Below are 19,409 nucleotides of genomic sequence, written 5' to 3' on the forward strand. Positions count from 1 at the left end.
TAGAAGACCTGCGATGGGCGATGTCAATGTTCTTGTGAAAAAACGCAAAAACGACGTACTATTGAAATTTCGTTCCTCCACGTTATTTATAATACGAACTGCAAAAACAATAAAAGGTGTTAACCGTGAATAATTATTGTCAACTGTATAATTTCGCTTTTTACTGCCACAGTTAAATTACTAGTCGGCGTACCGTATCGGTTCAGATGTGCAAATGTTCTTTATTAGACAGCAAAAATATAGATATTACATTTTTTCCGAGAATTCGCAGGTTAACGTACTTTGATGAATCAATCACATTACCCAGTAACAATAATAAAATAACTTTAAGCATTTAACATTTGGGGGTTTAGTACGACGTTTTAATTGAATTAAAAAAGAAGGAGCACCGTGAATTTTACGGCGTTAAGGAACTGAGATCGTGCAGCTGATGCAGAAATCAATTCCTGCATTATAACAGCTTAAACGTCGGGGAGTCGTGTAATCAGTAATGCCATAAATCAACGGTCCCCGGCCGTATAACATATTTATATGAGTTACCTCTAGTCTAATTTATTTATATTTGCATTATGGGGACTCATAAACATAAAACTGCCTCATTAATATTTATTGTACGTGTAAAGTGCAATACAATCATAATCGTTGCAGGAAAAAATCATGTATGCAAGACTATAGAGATATGCATTTCGTTTCTAATTGCTATTAACAACAATATGTGTTTTATTGTTAATATAATCGTGATTTAAACCATTCGTATGCACAATCGCATTTCCGTACAATTTCTTCATGATTTCTATTCATCGTACTCGTATGCTGAAGTCATTATTATTATTACACATTACAATTACAATTCCGTAAAAGTAATTGCTTTTTATATTTTACTTCTAAATTTCTTAATTATTTTACCATGTAAAGTTATTAATTGCCACTTACAGTAGTGGTCATAATGTTGATACTATCTATAACGTTTGATTTTTTGGTTACTGTTCAATTAGTCAGTTTAATTTTATTTATTAAGAATACTTTTTTACTTTTTAGTGGACAAATTTATAATAATTTTTTATATTTTAGTCTTTTTTGCTATATGTGAATTTAAATCGATTACTTACTTTTTTTGCTTATTATAAATATTTATTTATTGGTCGAAGTGAAACTGTAAGAAACATTATAATTCAGCGTTATTAAGACTGAGAGAAACGTAAAGAGATGACTAAATAAGTCAATCATTTCCCGTGTTATTAAAAAATTTATGGAGAGGACCTTCCTATTAAAATTAAGGACTCATCTTTGGAGAGCATTTTTAAAGGTCAGTATCAATTTTTCAGTGTCAGAAGTTAAAGAAAATAGATAGATTTTCTTGGCCCACCCTAACGGACATGCTTCTTCTTAAGCTAATTTATGAAGAGGATATATATTACACGAGAATTTGCATCCATATATTGAAGAAACGATGGTCTTAATAAATGTATTTCAACATGAAAACGATCCCAAACACTAATCCAAAATTGTCACAAATTGTTAAAAAACCAAAGCATCAATGTTTTGATTTGCCCGTATCAATCTTGAGACATCAACGGAATAGAAAACTTGGAGAATTATATTTATAAACTAATTCGACATAGAAATGTTATAAATTTAGATGATGGCCCAAAATTATAAAACAAAAATCATATTATACATAATGTCAAATAAGACAGATTAAAAGATTAAAAATTCCTTTCAAAATTAATGTCTCTATATTTAGGTCCATTTCAATTAAAAAAAAATATATGTAATATTACAATAGTAAATTAATATTATTTTAAAAATACACATTAAATCAAAGACTAAATATACAACATTTTAAAAAGTTCCTGTAATAATGACCAACTACTGTATTTACTAATAAATGTATTGTTATTTGATAACCAAGTTGGAATAAAAAATTTTTGAAAATTGTTTAAATTTGACAGAACTTACCTTCTCGCTCTTCAGTGAGCAACATAAGCTCGGGGTTGGTGTCTTTAATTTGCTCAAACTGGTTCATCAGTTTGGCCAGTTTGTCCCAGCAATCGCCCATCGTCCTGCCACAAAAACAAAATAAATAAAGAAAACATCAAAAATAATTTGCGGCAATTATCTTACCCGACTTTAAAGTCTTGGGTCGACGGTGGAGGATTCCAGACAATCATATGGCTCAACATCCAGTCGCACCAGATCTTGATGGCCGGCAGCAGCGTGTTGACGTCTTGCGAAATGAGATGAATTTGACTGGCATTTGTCGACATGTGTTCGTCTATCAGGAAAACGCAACGTTCCAATATCAGATTGAACATCTGCAGTGACACGACCAAAGCCCTCTCCTGCAGTTCGGACCTGTAGCCCGCCTGGTTCTGGAGCTGGGGATCTGTAATGATTTATTAAAGCAATTAAAAACGGACAATTAGACGGGGCGGGTTCTTAATTGATTTTTCCTGATGCACTTTCGTAATGTCCGTTCCCTTTCAAACACATTCTCAGGGCCATTAAACCGAAAACCGCGAACACAAACATTATAACAGTACAACAGTGTTGCGGCTTATTATTTTCTACTGGTCGGCAGTGCATCTGACCAATTCGATAAACACTGGATGTAAACCGCAGCTCTATGTGATATCGCCCGCGGCTCATGCTACCGAAAAGTTATTACTTTTACTAAATTACCAAAAATTATTTCGCAATTAAATAAATGTCGATTTTTTCGGTAACTGTAAATCGTTGATGTTAATTTCCTGACCAATGCAACAGCTCAAGTCCTCCGTGAACGTGTACGTGTCGGGAATCTTAGAGCCTGGGTACTTTGTGAGAAATGCGTACGACTTATGTTGCAAGACAATTCATGGAAAGTAAAAGGGTACTGTGCAAGTGTCATTGCCAATTACTGGTACTGTTCTATTTCCTGTTGTCTGAAAGGAAGACTTGCGTTTCATAATGGCGTGTGAGTAAGCAACGAGCACAATTACTTCGTATTCCTCTTAAATAAGAACGACGTATGGCATTTACCATTAATTATCTTTATATATTGTGCGTTAATAATAATAATTTATGTTGTCTACTTGAATATGGATGAGTAATAAAATCACTAATTAAATTTCATCAATTTGTTTTTGCCGTTTTCTCATTCCCTCGCACGGAATATTTAAGACTGTATCGTTTTATGGAATAAATCCGTTACATAAATCATTTATTTATACGCGGAGGTGCATGGTGCATTATACTCGATCACGTTAAAAGTAAACATGGAAACCGAATACCTGTTCAACTGAAAGCAAAATTTATTTTGCCATTTAACACAAGACACTGAACGGAATCAAATATCCGTCTTGCATCTTGTTAAAAGAACAAATTGTGGACCAGTTTATTTAGAAGTTGAAGAGACAGCCCAATTTAAAGTTGCTCAACCATAAATCATGGTGTTGTGAGCACGATGCCAGAGAACATAATATCCTCGATGTACAAGTTGCACCGTGACAAGACAAAATATATGTTTGCACAACTAAAGTGATTTTTTACCCTGCTGAACAACGTATAATTTAAAATGAACAGATGGTAATATTTCAGGCGCGGTATAAGGAATCACTTGGTAATAGAACAAGTTTTCATCTTTTTCCCCGCTTGCTGTGGAAAATTTGCCTTAAATTTAATCGCACACAAAAAAGTAATCAAAAAGTGATTAATCCAACGATGAACATTTGTTTCTGTCGGTGGTGTCTAACTAATCAATCAATTTATATGCTTAAGTTAACGCATCGATGAACCGATATCGCAAGTCGAAATCTTAATTTGACTAAAGCTTATTAATTTTTTTCAATAAATATCAGCTACTGTGCGGCCAATTAACATACAAGCAACTATGTTGCTGATTTTTATCTGCCTGAAATTAGTAAAATTACGTTTATTAAACCGACCAAGCATTAATATGAATATGCCGCATAACGTACTTAAGTTTAAATATATTTAATGATGTGAAAACTATTTAATACTGATTAAAAACAAAAATTCCAAAGTAAGTAGGACGTTGGACATCAAGAACGACACCATTAGAGGCGTTCATTTAAATATCTAATACAAACGTGCATTTAATTCTTGCTTTTATTGTGGCAAAGCAGTCAACACCTAATTAAAATATATTAACGTTTTTTTTTTTTAAAAAATTCACACAACGTTTTAACCCAATAATCTTAATCCCCCTCTTAATTATTAAGAATTTTTTGTTTAGCATATCTGAACTATTAACGGTTTTGACGAATTATTTATATTAATATCTGTACTGCCTGTAAAAAAACGCAACACCCAGAACGCATATTTTTATAAAATTTGGTATACCTATTGAAATAATAAATGAATAAAATTTGAAGTCAATTGGAAAACGTATTGACGGATTTTTGTTTTCTTTTCTTCATTTCAAACAAGTGTTCCGGACCAAAGCTACAACAGAGCCACAAGCCCTTCGTCATAGATTATTGGCCACAAGAAACAGGATGAGTTCAATGGGGATTATATATAAGATCTTTTGGTCTACGGAGTTATCACCTTTTTTGGTCTTACCTCTAAGAGCAAGATAATGTCCGTTCACATATTGCCAGGAATATATTAAACTTCTGAGTCTTAATCAAAGAGGAAGTTCGACTCATTATAAACTTCTGATACTTTATGTTTTAAGATATTTGTTTCATATATTTAATTAATTATTATTTTCTTGTAGGTTAATATTTTTGAAACATAAATTGGAACAAATTAATTATATCTAGATGTTGCATTTTTTTGCTCAACGACAACGCAACATAAATATTACTAGCAACCCAACCACACTGTTCCCGTAATAAAATCCACGCGTTCTCACGTTCTTTTACACCTTAACCACCTTTGTTTTCTTAGAATTTTAGCAAAAATATTAAATATGCAAATATTGCCCATCGTCTGCAGACATTTTTGTAATTATTAGGAATTCTTCGTTTTATTAGATAACTGTCGTCGATTGTAACAGTACCTTTAGGATCCTGCAAATATTACACTGACCCGTATAAAACTCGTTTCGGGTATTGTTATTGTATTTATTCGTTTGTCTGGATACTTTAAATTCAGGCGTCTCTATTTTCCCACTGACAATTCTAATTTTGTCCAATTGCCAAATGTGGTGTATAGTCGACGAACGACATGGGTAGAACAATGGGGAGTTAATCGTGTGCAAGACTATTTATTTACCAGTCAAGAAATAACCAGATGCTTTTCATTAAGACCTCAGTAATTATTTCCGAGAATCCATTAGGATAGTCATTCTATTTCTTATTTTCAGCGGGACATTCTAAACGGAATTAATTTAAGCTCTGCAATAAAACAGATCTTACATCTGTGCGAATGCAAAAATTTTACTTATGAGAGCCCGTTTAGGCAATTTATATTCCATAAATAATCTGTTTATCATTTTTGTTCCATTCATTAACTAAATTGTTGAAAGCACAGAATTGCATCTTAAAGATAATTAAAGATATTTAAATAAATATTACATTGGCTCTGGATAACCTGGTTAGTTTTAATTATGTTTAAGTAGACAGACGGAGATAAAACTGAGTAATATTTACTTTAAAATCGTATTAGTGACAGACTTGTATTATAATTGACAATTAACAACGTTATTTAATTTGTAATAAATACAAATGGCGAGGAAGTGGATTTCACTTACAACCACCATATCTCGGTAACAAGTTTATAATTGAGAGCGTACTATCGTTACGAAGCCGCTTTTTGTCAACATCAATTAACGAACCCGTTGTTCTACCTAATTAATTTTTATACAAACTGTGTTATTAGTTCAGTTATTCGATAATTGAAGATTTTTACGAAATAAACGAATCGATTTACTGTTAACATGTTTAATCGCACACAGAAATCAGCTTCAATTAACGATTGTCATCTATGATTAGACTTGCGACAGTGATTAATTAAGGCAACATCTAGAAAAAGGAAATGACTGAAATAATAAAATATAAAACAGTGAAGTGCATCTCGTGCAGCGGTATCTACTCGAATCAAACAATTTTCCGAGATACGCCGTGTAAATTTGAGCAAACACTTGAATTCAGTCGATGGCTCATCGACACACACACACACACACACACACACACATAGAAGACATCGACATAAAGTGAACGAGAGAGGAGAAGAGGTAACTGAACTCGTATCCTCGTACCCCGAACAGTTCTTACATATGCACAGATTCGCCTGGCAAACAACCGTGATATTGCTGTTTTCTGTCTTAATATAATGTTGCACGTTCCACAGTCAGCGTTAAGAGCCTTTTTCTATGTACTTTCCGCGATGCGAAATGGCACTTTTGTGGATTACTTGCTACAACGGCCCCCCCGACCGTGCACAATATGTCGGTCGCAACACCCAGATGAGGGTAAATTGCGTTATGGCCGCTTATCATTACGGCGAATTCCTGCGGCCGACCGTGGAATTCACCATTCGGATGCGGTACCTTTATTTCTGGAAGGACCCGTGCAAGAAGAAAAACATCGTCAACCGATGACATTGACCCGCGTCCGCCCGATGAGCTGCCAAGGCGATGGACTGGAACGTTCATTGTTGGCGTTGCGGGGGGAAATCTGGGAGCAAGAACCACTAAAAACGCACTGTAGATGGTGGCTCAAAGGATACTCCTAGAATTATGTCGAAGTCCAATTTAGTGATGAAATAAATGAAAAGAAAACCAAGAAATCCAAGTAATTCTGGACTTGCTAACAGATTTAAAAGTGTTTAAGTAGAAAATCCGACAAGAAACTTCGAAACTACAATTTGTTGTTCATATCCTCAGGTAAAGTGAAGGGATGAAAGAATAATTAAGAAGAAAAAATGTCTGAATAATTATTCTCCACGGTGTGGCTTGGTGGTGTGGCGTGAGGTGCGCCTCTTCGGTTGTGTTTTTGCGTCGGTCGCGAGCGAGCCGGCTCGCTACCAGCGAGGGGAGGCGGCACACAAATAGCATAATGAGAGCAATGTGTAGAAACGACCTCGTAAAGGTACCTAACGAAGAGATCGGCCAATGTTCGGCCTTGGAACAGCCTTCAGCCAGCGGCGCCTCATTAGGGGGCGATGCCGAATGGACGGACGGACGGACGGGTGGGCAAAACGACGACAGCAAATACACACACACATATACGTACGTTCGGCGTTGCACACCGTTTTTAATCGATGCAAATTGAAGACGTTCAGGGAACTTGTACCATTCGCGATGGTTCTCTATTTTTACTGGTCCAGTCGGTTTCGTTTACGGAGATCGGTCGTGCTGTTAATTAGCCCGACCAACACATTCCAATTTAGCATTTTAAAAGATGATAGAAAAGGCTGGAACTTTACAACTCCACTGAATTATTATTAATCGGAATTGTTGAGGGAATTAACAAGCAAAAAATCGACGTGACTCGACGGAATGAAATATTTTTAATGCCCACTAAAAGAACGATTCTTTTCCTCGCCAAGAAGTATGCTAATACGAAAGAATTATTATTTTGTTTATCGTCCGTTCGAGGTGGATATCTCGAATCCATTCCATCGGCCGTTCTTGTTTTTGTTTCGTTTGGTACGCTCCAATTTATAAACGGATGTGATTCGACGCAGTAGATTTGCAAGAAACGGCAGCCCGTAATTGTCTACCACTATAATCACTATCAAAGTGTCGGGGAGGTAATTTGCTGTAATTTGCGGCAATTTTTTCGAACGCGACGTGTTTCTGCTTTCATTTCTTCGAAAAGGCACCACTTAATATGCGCACTCATTTCGCTTGACAAAAATTCCCGGGAAAAAAACCATCTGAAAGATCTGCTGGTGCTGTTGGATGGGCAACTTATTTTTTGTTCGTTTTAGGCATTAATCATATCTGGAGACACAAACGTATGACTTGAAAATTAAATCACATGACGTCCATATGTTGGTACAGTTATTGGAGTTAGTTAAGAAGGTTAACGTTCCTCACACATTTTCCATGTACTGTACTCGTGTTAAATTTTTCATCGTGAACACGTTACGGCTTTGAAAAGGACGGAGCCACTTGATTATTTAAATGAGGTGTTCCGAAAACCTTCGAAAACGTTTAACCCAAAGCCTAAATTGTTTGTCATGGGCATCAAGATAATCGTCCGAAATTCTAAGTCATTAAAACTTAATGAAAGCCAGGTAGCCGCCCCGAGCAAAAAAACCACCCCATGGACAAATAAAAAGACAAGAGGCGACCCATTTGTTTACATGCCGTTTTGAAAACAGACCAATTTCGAGGGAACGGGACGTTCGACATCTGACTGGTAATGGTTGTTGTTGATTTGGAAGTAACGCTGGAAAGATCGCGGCGACCACAACACCTCGCCGGGTGTGTTAACCTCAATCGGACAACCTTGACAAGGTTACGTGCGGACATACACCGTCGTTTCGTACCCCACCTTCCCCCCTGGGAGATGGTCACGCGGCGTCGGAGCCACTCGGTGGTACCGCGACGCTCTTACGTCACCTTGTCGGTGTTGTTGTCGAGGAAACTGCGGCGCAGAGTTGGCCGCGATGAAGAACGAACGTTTCTTTTTTTATTTCGCGGAATATTATGAGAATGTGACGGGTCCCAGACGTTCGACTTTGTGGAAAGAATTCCAGATCGACCGCAAAAAATTAAACCCTGCGGATGATGTTCAATTATCCGACGGCCTTGACGCGGTCAGCGAGGATTGTCTCCGCCTCTGCATGAAATTTTCGACTGGAGTCTTCTATTTGCCTCGGCTTTTTTTGCCTCCCTGTACTGTTATCTCCGTACAACGGACTCGGACACAAGTCGCATCGACTAGAAACCGCATTTTTTCACATTCACAAATTAAATCCGAACAAGTTTGAGAAGTGACATCAGTCCGGTAATCGTGAGCCGAGACCTTCTTCTTTATTCCGAAGTGCGTTTTAGTTTTAATTCACCGTTGACGATTCGTCACATCGTGGCCGTTTATGCAGATAAAAAAATCAATTTAGTTACGGCACGCAATAGATAATTAATCATCGGATGCATGGTGGGACACTACGGACGAATTTACTGTTACATATCGACCGCATCCACACAAACATATGCCCAGATGGCGGCGGCACAAAACGATTTTTGTTGGATTACAGATGGGATTAATTCAATTTTCGGTTTGCACATACACAAAACGAAATTCCTGATGGATGAAATTGGATGGGATTTCAGCTATGATGCATATTGTCGGAGCAACCGAAAACTCACAAATAATAATCAACTTCGAGTGAGATTGAGAGTGATTTCAATAGAAATTTTGATCAGCCAAATTCTAATACTTGGTACATAAATATTCATCTCTAAAATAACACAAAATTGAGTTTGGACTGTTTTATAAAAAATAAACTATCAAATTTGTTTCAATGACGGATCGAATGGTGCTTGACTGGTGTGTCAAGCCGTCTGCCTCATCAACAATACAATTTAAATTCGTCCACGAATGTGGCAACAGCATAAAATCCGAGGACATTCTTACGGCAAATCTGAACTGTACTTCTTATCGTTATCGCTTGTGTCGTCTACAACAGAAGCACATTTCCTAGTTAAAGACACCTGTCGACAATAATATGTTTTACGATTTTTGTCGGTGTTGTAATTGTAACCATGTCATAAAATACAACTGTTTTCCGTATAAAATGGCCGAATAAAACGATGATAAGTAATTAATTGTTGGGTTGATAGTTTTTTAAAAGAACGGCGTCGACTAAGCGGCTTGAATAATTGGCGAATGCGCCGGTAAACAATAATATTAAGTACCGCCATTACAACACTATCGTAAACGTGCAAAATTTCTGCACGACTACACAAAGGAACCAAATGCGGATGTAAACGTCCGTCTTCGCCTCAACAAATTATTACTCAGCCCATTGGCAAATTAACGTCCACTAAACATTAACAGAATAAATGCAGGCACGAACTATAAAATGTCTTAAGTATACTAGGTATTCACTGGTTAAAGTTAAATATCAATTTGCAGTAAAACTTATCTTATTACACGTCAATTTATTTATGACAGTCGAATAACAGTTACCTGCTCATTTCTGTGAGTAGTACCTATTATGAGGATTAGAATATTTGTAACTGGTACCGTAAGAAAGTAATTTTTTTTTTTAGTTCTATATACGAATTGTGTTTGTGTTAATTTGAGTCAAGAATTTAACCCAGATTCTCGCCTCGCTTATTAATTACTGTTTTGCATGGCACTTGAAAAGGATAAACGTTTAATTATACCCAAGGCGACAGCCAGAGGTACTAGGTGAACTCCGGACGCTATCGACGAACGCGAGCAACAAAAACAGACCGAAGACAAATAAACGAGAACGCAATCGGTTTCCCGTGTAAAAATTATAATAATTCTAAATATAGACCGGTGAGTAAGGTCAGTTCGTATCAATCACTCAATGATCTACTTAAATATTCTAAAAATAAAATTAGCATTCGTACGTAATGTATGCATGAGATCAATTTAACGGGCGACCAGTTTTGCACATAGGCTGTCGAGCGGTTTCCGAATCCGGACGACGAACGATGATACGTTTTATCACCGCAACCCAAGGAACCCATCCGGACGGATCGACTGAGGGAAATTTATTTACCTCGAAAATCGAACGTCCCAAAGGTCGTCGTCAGAATCGTGAAGTTTCACGTTTAAAGTTTAGCAACCGGCGACGGTATGCCACTGTAAAGCATCTACCGTAGTCCGACCGGTTTATGCAAATGTCTCGGGCACCGAGTATTTTATTTGCGTCCCATGGCGTCGAGGGTCACGCAACGCGCAGGTTTTTTCGCCTGCCCACTACACACGTAGGAAACTTAGGGAAAATGAACGTTTCTAAATTCGATTACCGGCTAGAAAGTTTTCAAAGTCTCGCCATAGGACTTGAAATATGAAATTTATGAATCATTCCATCGAGGTCCAATAATATCATTTCACTGTTTATCACAATATTATTTTTTATGTTTCATTCAAAAAATAAATTATATGTTAATGCATTAGAATTTTTGATATTTATGGCATTTTAATTCATGATTTGTTTAAGGAGATTAAGTAAATTCATAGAAATTCTCTTAAACGATGCATATATGGCATATACAGTAGTGGTACGAGAAACTTAAAATTAAACAAGATATTTCATAAATGATTTTCAATATTCTATACTTTTAACAGTGAGAATATAAATTCTACTAAGAATAGTAGAATTTATATTTTTTTATTGAATATTTTACTTACAGTTAGAAGAAAGAAATATTACAGTTAAGACTATCCGGATCTAGATATTGATGAGATAGCTAGAAACTTAAAATACTCCCAAAAATATGAAACAACATACTAAAAACACAATTAGAAAACGTCCTAACAAAAAAATCCTTTCACAAACAAATAAATTTCTTAATTGGGTTATATGTCAGTATGTCTGTCTAGTGAAACAATTAGAGATTGACTGAATCAAATTTTAGCAGTAACCAAAAAAGAATATTCGAACAAGTTTAGTGTTTGAACAAAAATATATAAATTCCTCCAAAATTTTAAGCGAAGAGTACTTTGAAATGAATCAAATTTCGAGAATAGAATCAGATGATAAACAATACGTCTTCCAACAAATGTTTGGACCCTAGATACAGTACTACAAACACTTTGAAACAGGGAGAAGGAAACGTTATGGTTTGAGGTACCTTATACTATAAAAATATCATGAAAGATATAATTGAATCATTCGCCAATTATAATTTATCAGTTACATGACGTATCATAACAATGATACGTCCAAAGTTGTTCAAAATTGGTTATATATAGATAGATAGATAATCCTGTTGAGAATTGTTTTAGAAATTCAAAAATGTAAAAATATACAGGGTATTCCATTCAAAAATTTGAAAATGAAACCATTTTCATTGAAACCGGAAGTGACCGAAAAGTTAAAAATATACGACAATCATCCTTTCTCCATATCATTTACCTATACCAGATCTCATTTTGACATACCGAGTGTACTACAAGTTATGCTTTGTCTAATGGATTCATTGACACCCGATATTTTTTAAAAGTTTGCTATTTCTGTGACGTCAAATTGATCATTTATTTTGTTTAATATTTAATTTAAGAAGAAATTATTTTAATTTAGGTACTAAATTGTATTTAGTTTTTGAAGGTTTTTCCTAATTAACATTAAATAGTAATGTGTGTTATTTCTCTGGTTTCTATTGTATAATGAAAAATATGTTTAATATGTGTAACTAAAGAAAGAAAATCTCGACCAAAATTTTTTTGACAAACGGCACTTGTAGTATAAGTTATTCTTTAAAAAACATTGAAGACAGGAAAGGAATATAATATTAATTCATGTCGTGATACTAATTCTATTTTATACTGTCATGTCACATTTTTAGATACGATCACCATTTTTCTAACAAAAATTACAGAGGATTATGAAAACAGAGTTCCTTCGCTCCGCCCCTGTGCAGATAAGGTCCTCCGTACGCGCGGGTATCTAAAATTATCGTATCTCCGGGTGAGCGCACAAGAAGAGGACAAACCTGCACGAAGAAAGAGTGGGCCGAAGTGAGGACGTATAAATAGAATCGCGGAAAGAAATGGACGAACGGATTCTATTTATAAAATACACACCGGACGGGGACGATTAACGCGGAATAAGAAGCCAGAAGGGTGAAACACATTCCACGGCATCGTCAAATGGAGTGTTGTTAGTTTAATTCGTATCATCCGTGCGTTTAAATGAGCAGTTATCACCTTCTGCATGCGTAACGCAAATGCGGGGTGTTTAATTGCCGTTGCCCCGGAATACGGAGAGCAAAACGTCGACGGTAATTATTGTCCGTCCCAGACGTTGATGAAACGATGAAACGGAGGACCCGGCGTGAGCGAGAGCGTGAGCGAGACCGCTAATTACCCTGCGAAACGTTGCCGGGGTTGAATCGCGGGCCCGTAAAAATTAAGGTCAACGCGGTGCATTGTGGTAAGGCTGCTAGAGACGACGGAATTATTACAACCCGAGAGGAGTGTCCGGCACAAGAGGCATCATTTTCTAATAACAGCATTGCAGTTTCGCAAGGGAATTTAATGAGCCGGTCATTACGTCTATTTCGACGTTTCCAAGCCGGCTTCAAATTGCAGCTTAATTCCGATACCAGTCGCTGAAATGATATTTTCTTGAATCTATACCGTATTTTATGTACAGTCTGCCTCCCACCAACTCAGTTGATTGTGCCTCGAGAACCCGCAATTGTTGGCTGATAAAACTCGGGGTCCTTAAGGCCACTCCCAGCATTGCAGATCGGATGAAGACAACACACGAAACCCGAATAAAAATTAACGAGTCGATTGTTGCGGCGCACCGCCCCCCCGAAAAGTGGTCCCATTCGAAAATCCCTCGCCTCTCGATTAATTTTTCGGCTACGGAACAATACAATTGAAATATTTCAGTTGCGATAAAATCGAAGCCATTGTGCCCCGATAGCCGGCCGCCCGATTAAATTTAATAACGTCCTCACGACTCGGCCGGCTCGGCGCTTAATTACAAGCTGCGTTTCGTTCACGTACCGGACCCTCTTCAATTTAGCCGCAGACACTGTGGGACTGCTCACTTTGTCGGGGTGATTGAGATGTTGGTTGGAGGTGTACTTGTGATTTACGCAAAAAGATGGTATTATGTTGTTTCGTAAGGATGGAAGAACAAGAGCAATTCAAACAAGCATTTTCACGGTTACGAACGCTCAAAGGAAAGAGGGAGGGCCGCAGTCTTTATTGTACGCTACCAATTAAACATGGTAAATTGTGCTGCCGTACTTTATTTATTGGTACATAAACCGTAGTAATAAAAATGAGTCCGTAGAAACGACTGAATTCCAAATCACAATAAACTTATGTTCAAAAAGTTAAAGATTGAATGAAAATTTAAAATGACTTTAATTGTACTTGTTTGTGGAGAGTGACTATTTTTTTTATTTTTTGTGAAATTGGAACCATAGAAAAAAAGTGCATTTCTTCAATTGAATATTACTTCCTATAATGTTTATTGTTCTATCTACTGTGTAACTGGTCAATCTAATTTTATTTTTTAAAAAGACTTCGTACTTTTTTTAAGCAGGATTCATATGTAAAGCAACCAAACCCCCATATATTCAATTTAGTTGATTTTATAGTTTATATCTGTGTCCGATATCATTTATCGATATAAATTAAACAACAAATTGTAGAAAAGTTGGTCTCTGTAGTAGAAAATCAGCAAAGAATCCCTTCATTTCGGCAAAAAATAGAGCAGCGAGACTACTAGAGAACATGTGAACTGGACAGATGGGCAATGGAAAACAATTTCTTTCCCATGAAAGTCGGCTCCAATTATTCAAATCTGATGGCATATAATGGATGAGAAGACCAATTAATATACCATTAATTAACCCCAAATATACTAAACCTACTGTGAAGCATGATGGAGGAGGCTTATGGTTTAGGGATCTTTTTCTACGTTTGGCAAGGGTCCGCTGATTAAGATGGACGGTATAATGGATCATTTCGTTTATCGTGACATTCTCCGACATCCGAAAATAATACGAGTTTAAGGTAGACCTTAAATACCTGTAATGTCTTGGCCAGCACAAAGCCCAAACCCCAATTCAATTGAAAACCTTTGAGATGCAATTGATCGGAAAATCCATGCAAATAGACTGTCAAATTTGATTGAACTCTACGAAGAAGTTCAAAATCGGTGAAAAGAAATACAAACGATTATATTGAACAGCTACAGAAATCAATTAAAAAAGGCGTTTAGAAGTTATCCATTAGGATATGCTACTAGATACCAAATAAAGGAAGGCTAAATGTGCCTATTGTTTTATTTTATAAAATTTTTAATATTTTTAAACACCTAATTAAACCCTTCAATAAACAATTATACTGCTGTACTGTTGTTCACAAATATATTTCATAACAATAAGACAAATGAAAGTTTTAAGTTCTATATGATGTGAACTTAATAAGTATCTTTCAACATGAAATCGATTCCAAACACAATACACACACGACTTATTTCTGATACATCATGAAGAACAAAAATTGTCGAATAATATTTGAGGCAATGGAAAGACCAGATTTTTGCAAGTTAACGCTACGTGCAATTTTTTTGCAAACGGCCAAAGAATAGAAAATAATCAGTCCTAATCTGCATAATCTATTTAAGAGAGTCGATAATGAAGCACAATGGAAAAAGTGATGGCTCGCGTTCCCGCTGCTCTTTTATATTCAAACGGCCTGGTATCTAGAAAACAGAACAAGGGAAAAAAATCGCGAGGAATTATTAGCACATATAAATTTTTTGCTTCACGGGGTTCGTGTGTATGTGTTGAGTGTATGCGGTTTAATTAAAGTTACATAATGATAAAAAAAATAGTTGAACGAGTTCATTGTTAAAGGTCGTCCACATCCGTGGAACAACAAAAGGTTCAATGTGCCTTTTATATATTTTATGTCTGACATTAAAATAATTAGAGGTGCTCATTTACGATGTTGTGTCTATAGAGCGCAATCTTATTGGGCTGCTCGTTTCAGCAGCACAATCGGCCTCAGGAATCGATAGATAACTAGAAACTGATAGCGCACAAGGATGCGTTCATATTTTCCGTTTTCAACCGCTTATTTTATCGAAATCGTCCGTAAACAAGATTTTATGGAACTGCATCGCAGTTTTATTAATTTCCAGTCGGACGGGTATTTAATTAATTTTGCAGTCCGGCTAATTTAATTTGGTTGCATTCGTACTTCCGTCATTAATACTGGAACTGTCGTATTAAGAAATTGTACAGTTACACAAGCCCATTTCAGATGCCGAAAACGATTTTAAATTTTGATAAGTCCCGTTGGGCCATTGCACTTCGTTAATTCAATAATTGATGTCCAGGAAATGTTCAGTATTTTTTATTGCCAGCAAGCATTTCAAGTTGTTAAGGCTGAGTGTTTTTTTTTTGTGTGGTAAAATCAGTTACGACTGCTCATTTTGATGTTTGTTTTCAAAGTATATGAACTGGATTTTTAATAGTCTTACTAGATTACATATCGGGGGCGTAGCTCAGATGGTAGAGCGCTCGCTTAGCATGCGAGAGGTACCGGGATCGATACCCGGCGCCTCCACAATTTTTTTAAAAATCTAAACTATAACCGACGTGGTTTTGTTTTAATCGCCTTAGAATATCAAATTAAATCTGATGATTATACAACTCAGAATATGCTAATTGTCAACTTTAAGGTGTGTCAGCAATTACAGTTTCGTAAGGAGCAATGACAAACATTTATTTCACTTGATATTGAAACGAGGTGGACAATTCATTGAACCAGTTTAAAATCTAGATCACTTTTCGGTCGATTTTTTTACCTTCAACTTTCTTGAGTATCAGGGGGCGTAGCTCAGATGGTAGAGCGCTCGCTTAGCATGCGAGAGGTACCGGGATCGATACCCGGCGCCTCCACTTCTTTTTTAAAATTTGAAAAAATCCACAATAAAAATGACTTTTGAACATATAATTAGTTAGGACGATCATAACATATTTTATACATAGTTTTGGTCATCTTTCTTAGCAATCATTCAGAATGATAACCCGGCGCCTCCACTGTTTTTTGTAATGCATTCAATGATTAATTAATATTTTACAATGTAAAAGTACTGTCAATTATTCATCACATACTTAACAAGAAATTTAACAATCAAAATCTAAAACCACCAGAATTATTACCGGCTAGACAAATCACTTTTAATTTGAGACGCCTTTAATAAACCAATAACTGATTATGGAAAACACACATTGTTGAATCATGGGAAACCCATTTCAGTTAAAATCGCAGGACATTGTTACCCGGAAATGTTCCTAGGAACACAATTAAAATTAAACAATATATAATTAGGAGACAGCAATCAAATTTTAACTTGCCATAGCGAACTGGCGTCTCTTAATTACATATTGTTCGAGTACAGTTCGCAAAAAGTTCCCTTACCGACACCCGTGGTAATTTGTTTCATTAAAAATGTTTAGAATAATTTTTTTTTCCTTCCCAACAATTAATTTACTGGTGGCTCTGACACGTCGAAACGACCCACACTCATCATTAAAAGGAATTGCGCATCATTAATCTACGACATTTCATCTAATACCCGTTACCAGAAGTCACCAGGAATTTTTTTGTACTATCGGTCGTAAAAGTTAATTTTGCTGTAAACAGTAAACTTTGGCTCAGAAACTGATGATCATTCACCATTTCTTGAACACAAAGTTTAGTACATTCAGTAGTGGTCATAATTATTAAAATATATTAAAAATATGAGCTCTAATACTTTAGTTGAATGTCAGTAGCTATAATGTTTATTGTCCTTTCTCTTATTGTTGTGAGATAAAAATCTACAGATAAAATATTTAAAGAAACTGGCCAAGTGGTCGCTACAAAAATTGACAAAAGTTGCTATAATAATAATGAAAATATAAAATAAATTGTAAAATAATGTATTTTATTTTGTTTATTAAAATAAGGTATTCACCGTTCATACATATGACCAAATTCAGCATGGTCATTTCGTTGTAACGGAAGCACTCCATATAACCCGGGGTTACCTCTTCATTAAGCAAAAAAGGCACGATTCCGCTTTATGGTTATCTAATCACAACAAATCGTCGACAGTATTTCGTTCAGGTTCTCGGATCTTATCGTCTCGACATTTGCAAACAATGCATGTAGTGGGTTCTTCAACCTATAAAGTAAACTTGGTTCGGACGTTTCCGTGAATTTTTGCCATTCAAATTAGGTGCAACAAAAATATGGGGGATGGTAAAACAAAAAAAATTGGAGGCGCCGGGTATCGATCCCGGTACCTCTCGCATGCTAAGCGAGCGCTCTACCATCTGAGCTACGCCCCCCGATACTGAAGAAAATTGCAGGTAAAAAAATCGACCGAAAAGTGATCTAGATTTTAAACTGGTTCAATGAATTGTTAGCCTCGTTTCAATGTCAAGTGAAATGTCTATCAATGAACCGTGGTAAACTGTATTTTCTGACACACCTTAAAGTTGCAAAATTTGCATAATTTGAATTTTATAATCATTAGAGTGACTCTGCAGTTAAAACGGCGATTAAAACGGAACGTATGATATTTAATGCAAATATCTATAATATAATAAGTAAAATAAAAGATGCATTATTACATTCAAGCGTCACATTCCTTAAAGTTTTTGATAATTAGACTTTTTAAAAAAGTTTAGAGGCACTTTTTTATTTTAATGATGTACTAATATTGACTCCTTAATCAAAATAGGTGGCTTTACAGACAATTTAGTTAAACCATCAAACTGTCCAAAAAGTTTGTTAAAAAAAATTAATACAGTCGAATAATAACTCGAACCATGATTTGCCACACAAAACATCAAGTATCAAGACTTAGACAGGTTATAAATGTGTATTTATCATATAAGTATGATTTAAGTTAGATATTACAAATATGTAATACATAATGCAATCAATATTGTCATTATTATGTATTATATTATGTAAAGCATTTATTTTAACACGAAAAGGTCAGTTACTTTTTTTACGAATTCCAGAATAGGTTTGTGAATATTTTCATACATACGTTTTCTCACACGAAACATAGTAGCGATATATAAACATTACCAATGTAAGGGTTGTCTAAGAAATTTAATTAGGAAAACCCTGAGTAAAACCATTTAGAATTTAAGATATTGTAATCATGTACAAAGTAAATTGTAGGAATTTCCGGAATTATTCTAATCCACCAATAATTCGTCTTAGAATTGCCGACAGAAAATGCCGTTCGGCCATAAGACAGGTATCATCAGAAAGGAAAAACCACGAGGAGTTTACCTGAGGCAGAAAAAATTCGACGTATCAAATGTTGTGCCAAATATTCAGTTCGAGTCAAAATATTCGAAAAACTGAAATTCGAGTTATCAAGTAAAAATTACACATAACATAATTTTCATCCTGGACGGCTTTGCCAACGAATTTGCTTCGAGTTATTGAAGTTCGACTCAACTTAAAAACTAGTGGGTTTACATATAGATGTCCAAAAATATACAGAATGTTCCATTGAAAATAACCGACAAATCAATACCTTTTTTACCAATGTCCAAAAACTTTTATTGAATAAATTTCTCTTTAAAAATTAAGTAAATAAAAATGTGGAGGCGCCGGGTATCGATCCCGGTACCTCTCGCATGCTAAGCGAGCGCTCTACCATCTGAGCTACGCCCCCCGTTATAAATCGAAAAATAATTGAAAAATTCGGCGAGTACACAATCTTATTACATAATTTTCTTGAATCTAAAATAATGC

The 19,409-nt window shown here is 35.7% G+C and overlaps 1 protein-coding gene and 4 non-coding genes across 10 annotated transcripts in view; 2 read left to right on the forward strand and 3 right to left on the reverse strand.

The window, feature by feature from the left end:
* The window catches only part of LOC109600502 (uncharacterized), a 43,760-nt gene that overhangs the window by 15,417 nt on the left and 8,934 nt on the right, over positions 1 to 19,409 (reverse strand). For all 6 annotated transcript variants that reach the window (XM_049967870.1, XM_049967866.1, XM_049967867.1 and 3 more), the window contains 2 exons: positions 2,125 to 2,386; positions 1,960 to 2,063 (listed from right to left, as the gene is read on the reverse strand). In XM_049967870.1, coding sequence (XP_049823827.1) covers positions 1,960 to 2,063; positions 2,125 to 2,386 — 366 coding nt within the window. The remainder of the gene's footprint in view (positions 1 to 1,959; positions 2,064 to 2,124; positions 2,387 to 19,409) is intronic.
* Positions 16,133 to 16,205, forward strand: Trnaa-agc (transfer RNA alanine (anticodon AGC)). The gene has a single exon. It is a non-coding gene; the product is annotated as a tRNA-Ala (tRNA).
* Positions 16,468 to 16,540, forward strand: Trnaa-agc (transfer RNA alanine (anticodon AGC)). The gene has a single exon. It is a non-coding gene; the product is annotated as a tRNA-Ala (tRNA).
* Positions 17,905 to 17,977, reverse strand: Trnaa-agc (transfer RNA alanine (anticodon AGC)). The gene has a single exon. It is a non-coding gene; the product is annotated as a tRNA-Ala (tRNA).
* Positions 19,257 to 19,329, reverse strand: Trnaa-agc (transfer RNA alanine (anticodon AGC)). Its single transcript has one exon. It is a non-coding gene; the product is annotated as a tRNA-Ala (tRNA).

The sequence above is a fragment of the Aethina tumida genome, chromosome 5, assembly GCF_024364675.1.
Source record: "Aethina tumida isolate Nest 87 chromosome 5, icAetTumi1.1, whole genome shotgun sequence".
In the NCBI taxonomy this organism is placed as follows: Eukaryota; Metazoa; Arthropoda; class Insecta; order Coleoptera; family Nitidulidae; genus Aethina; species Aethina tumida.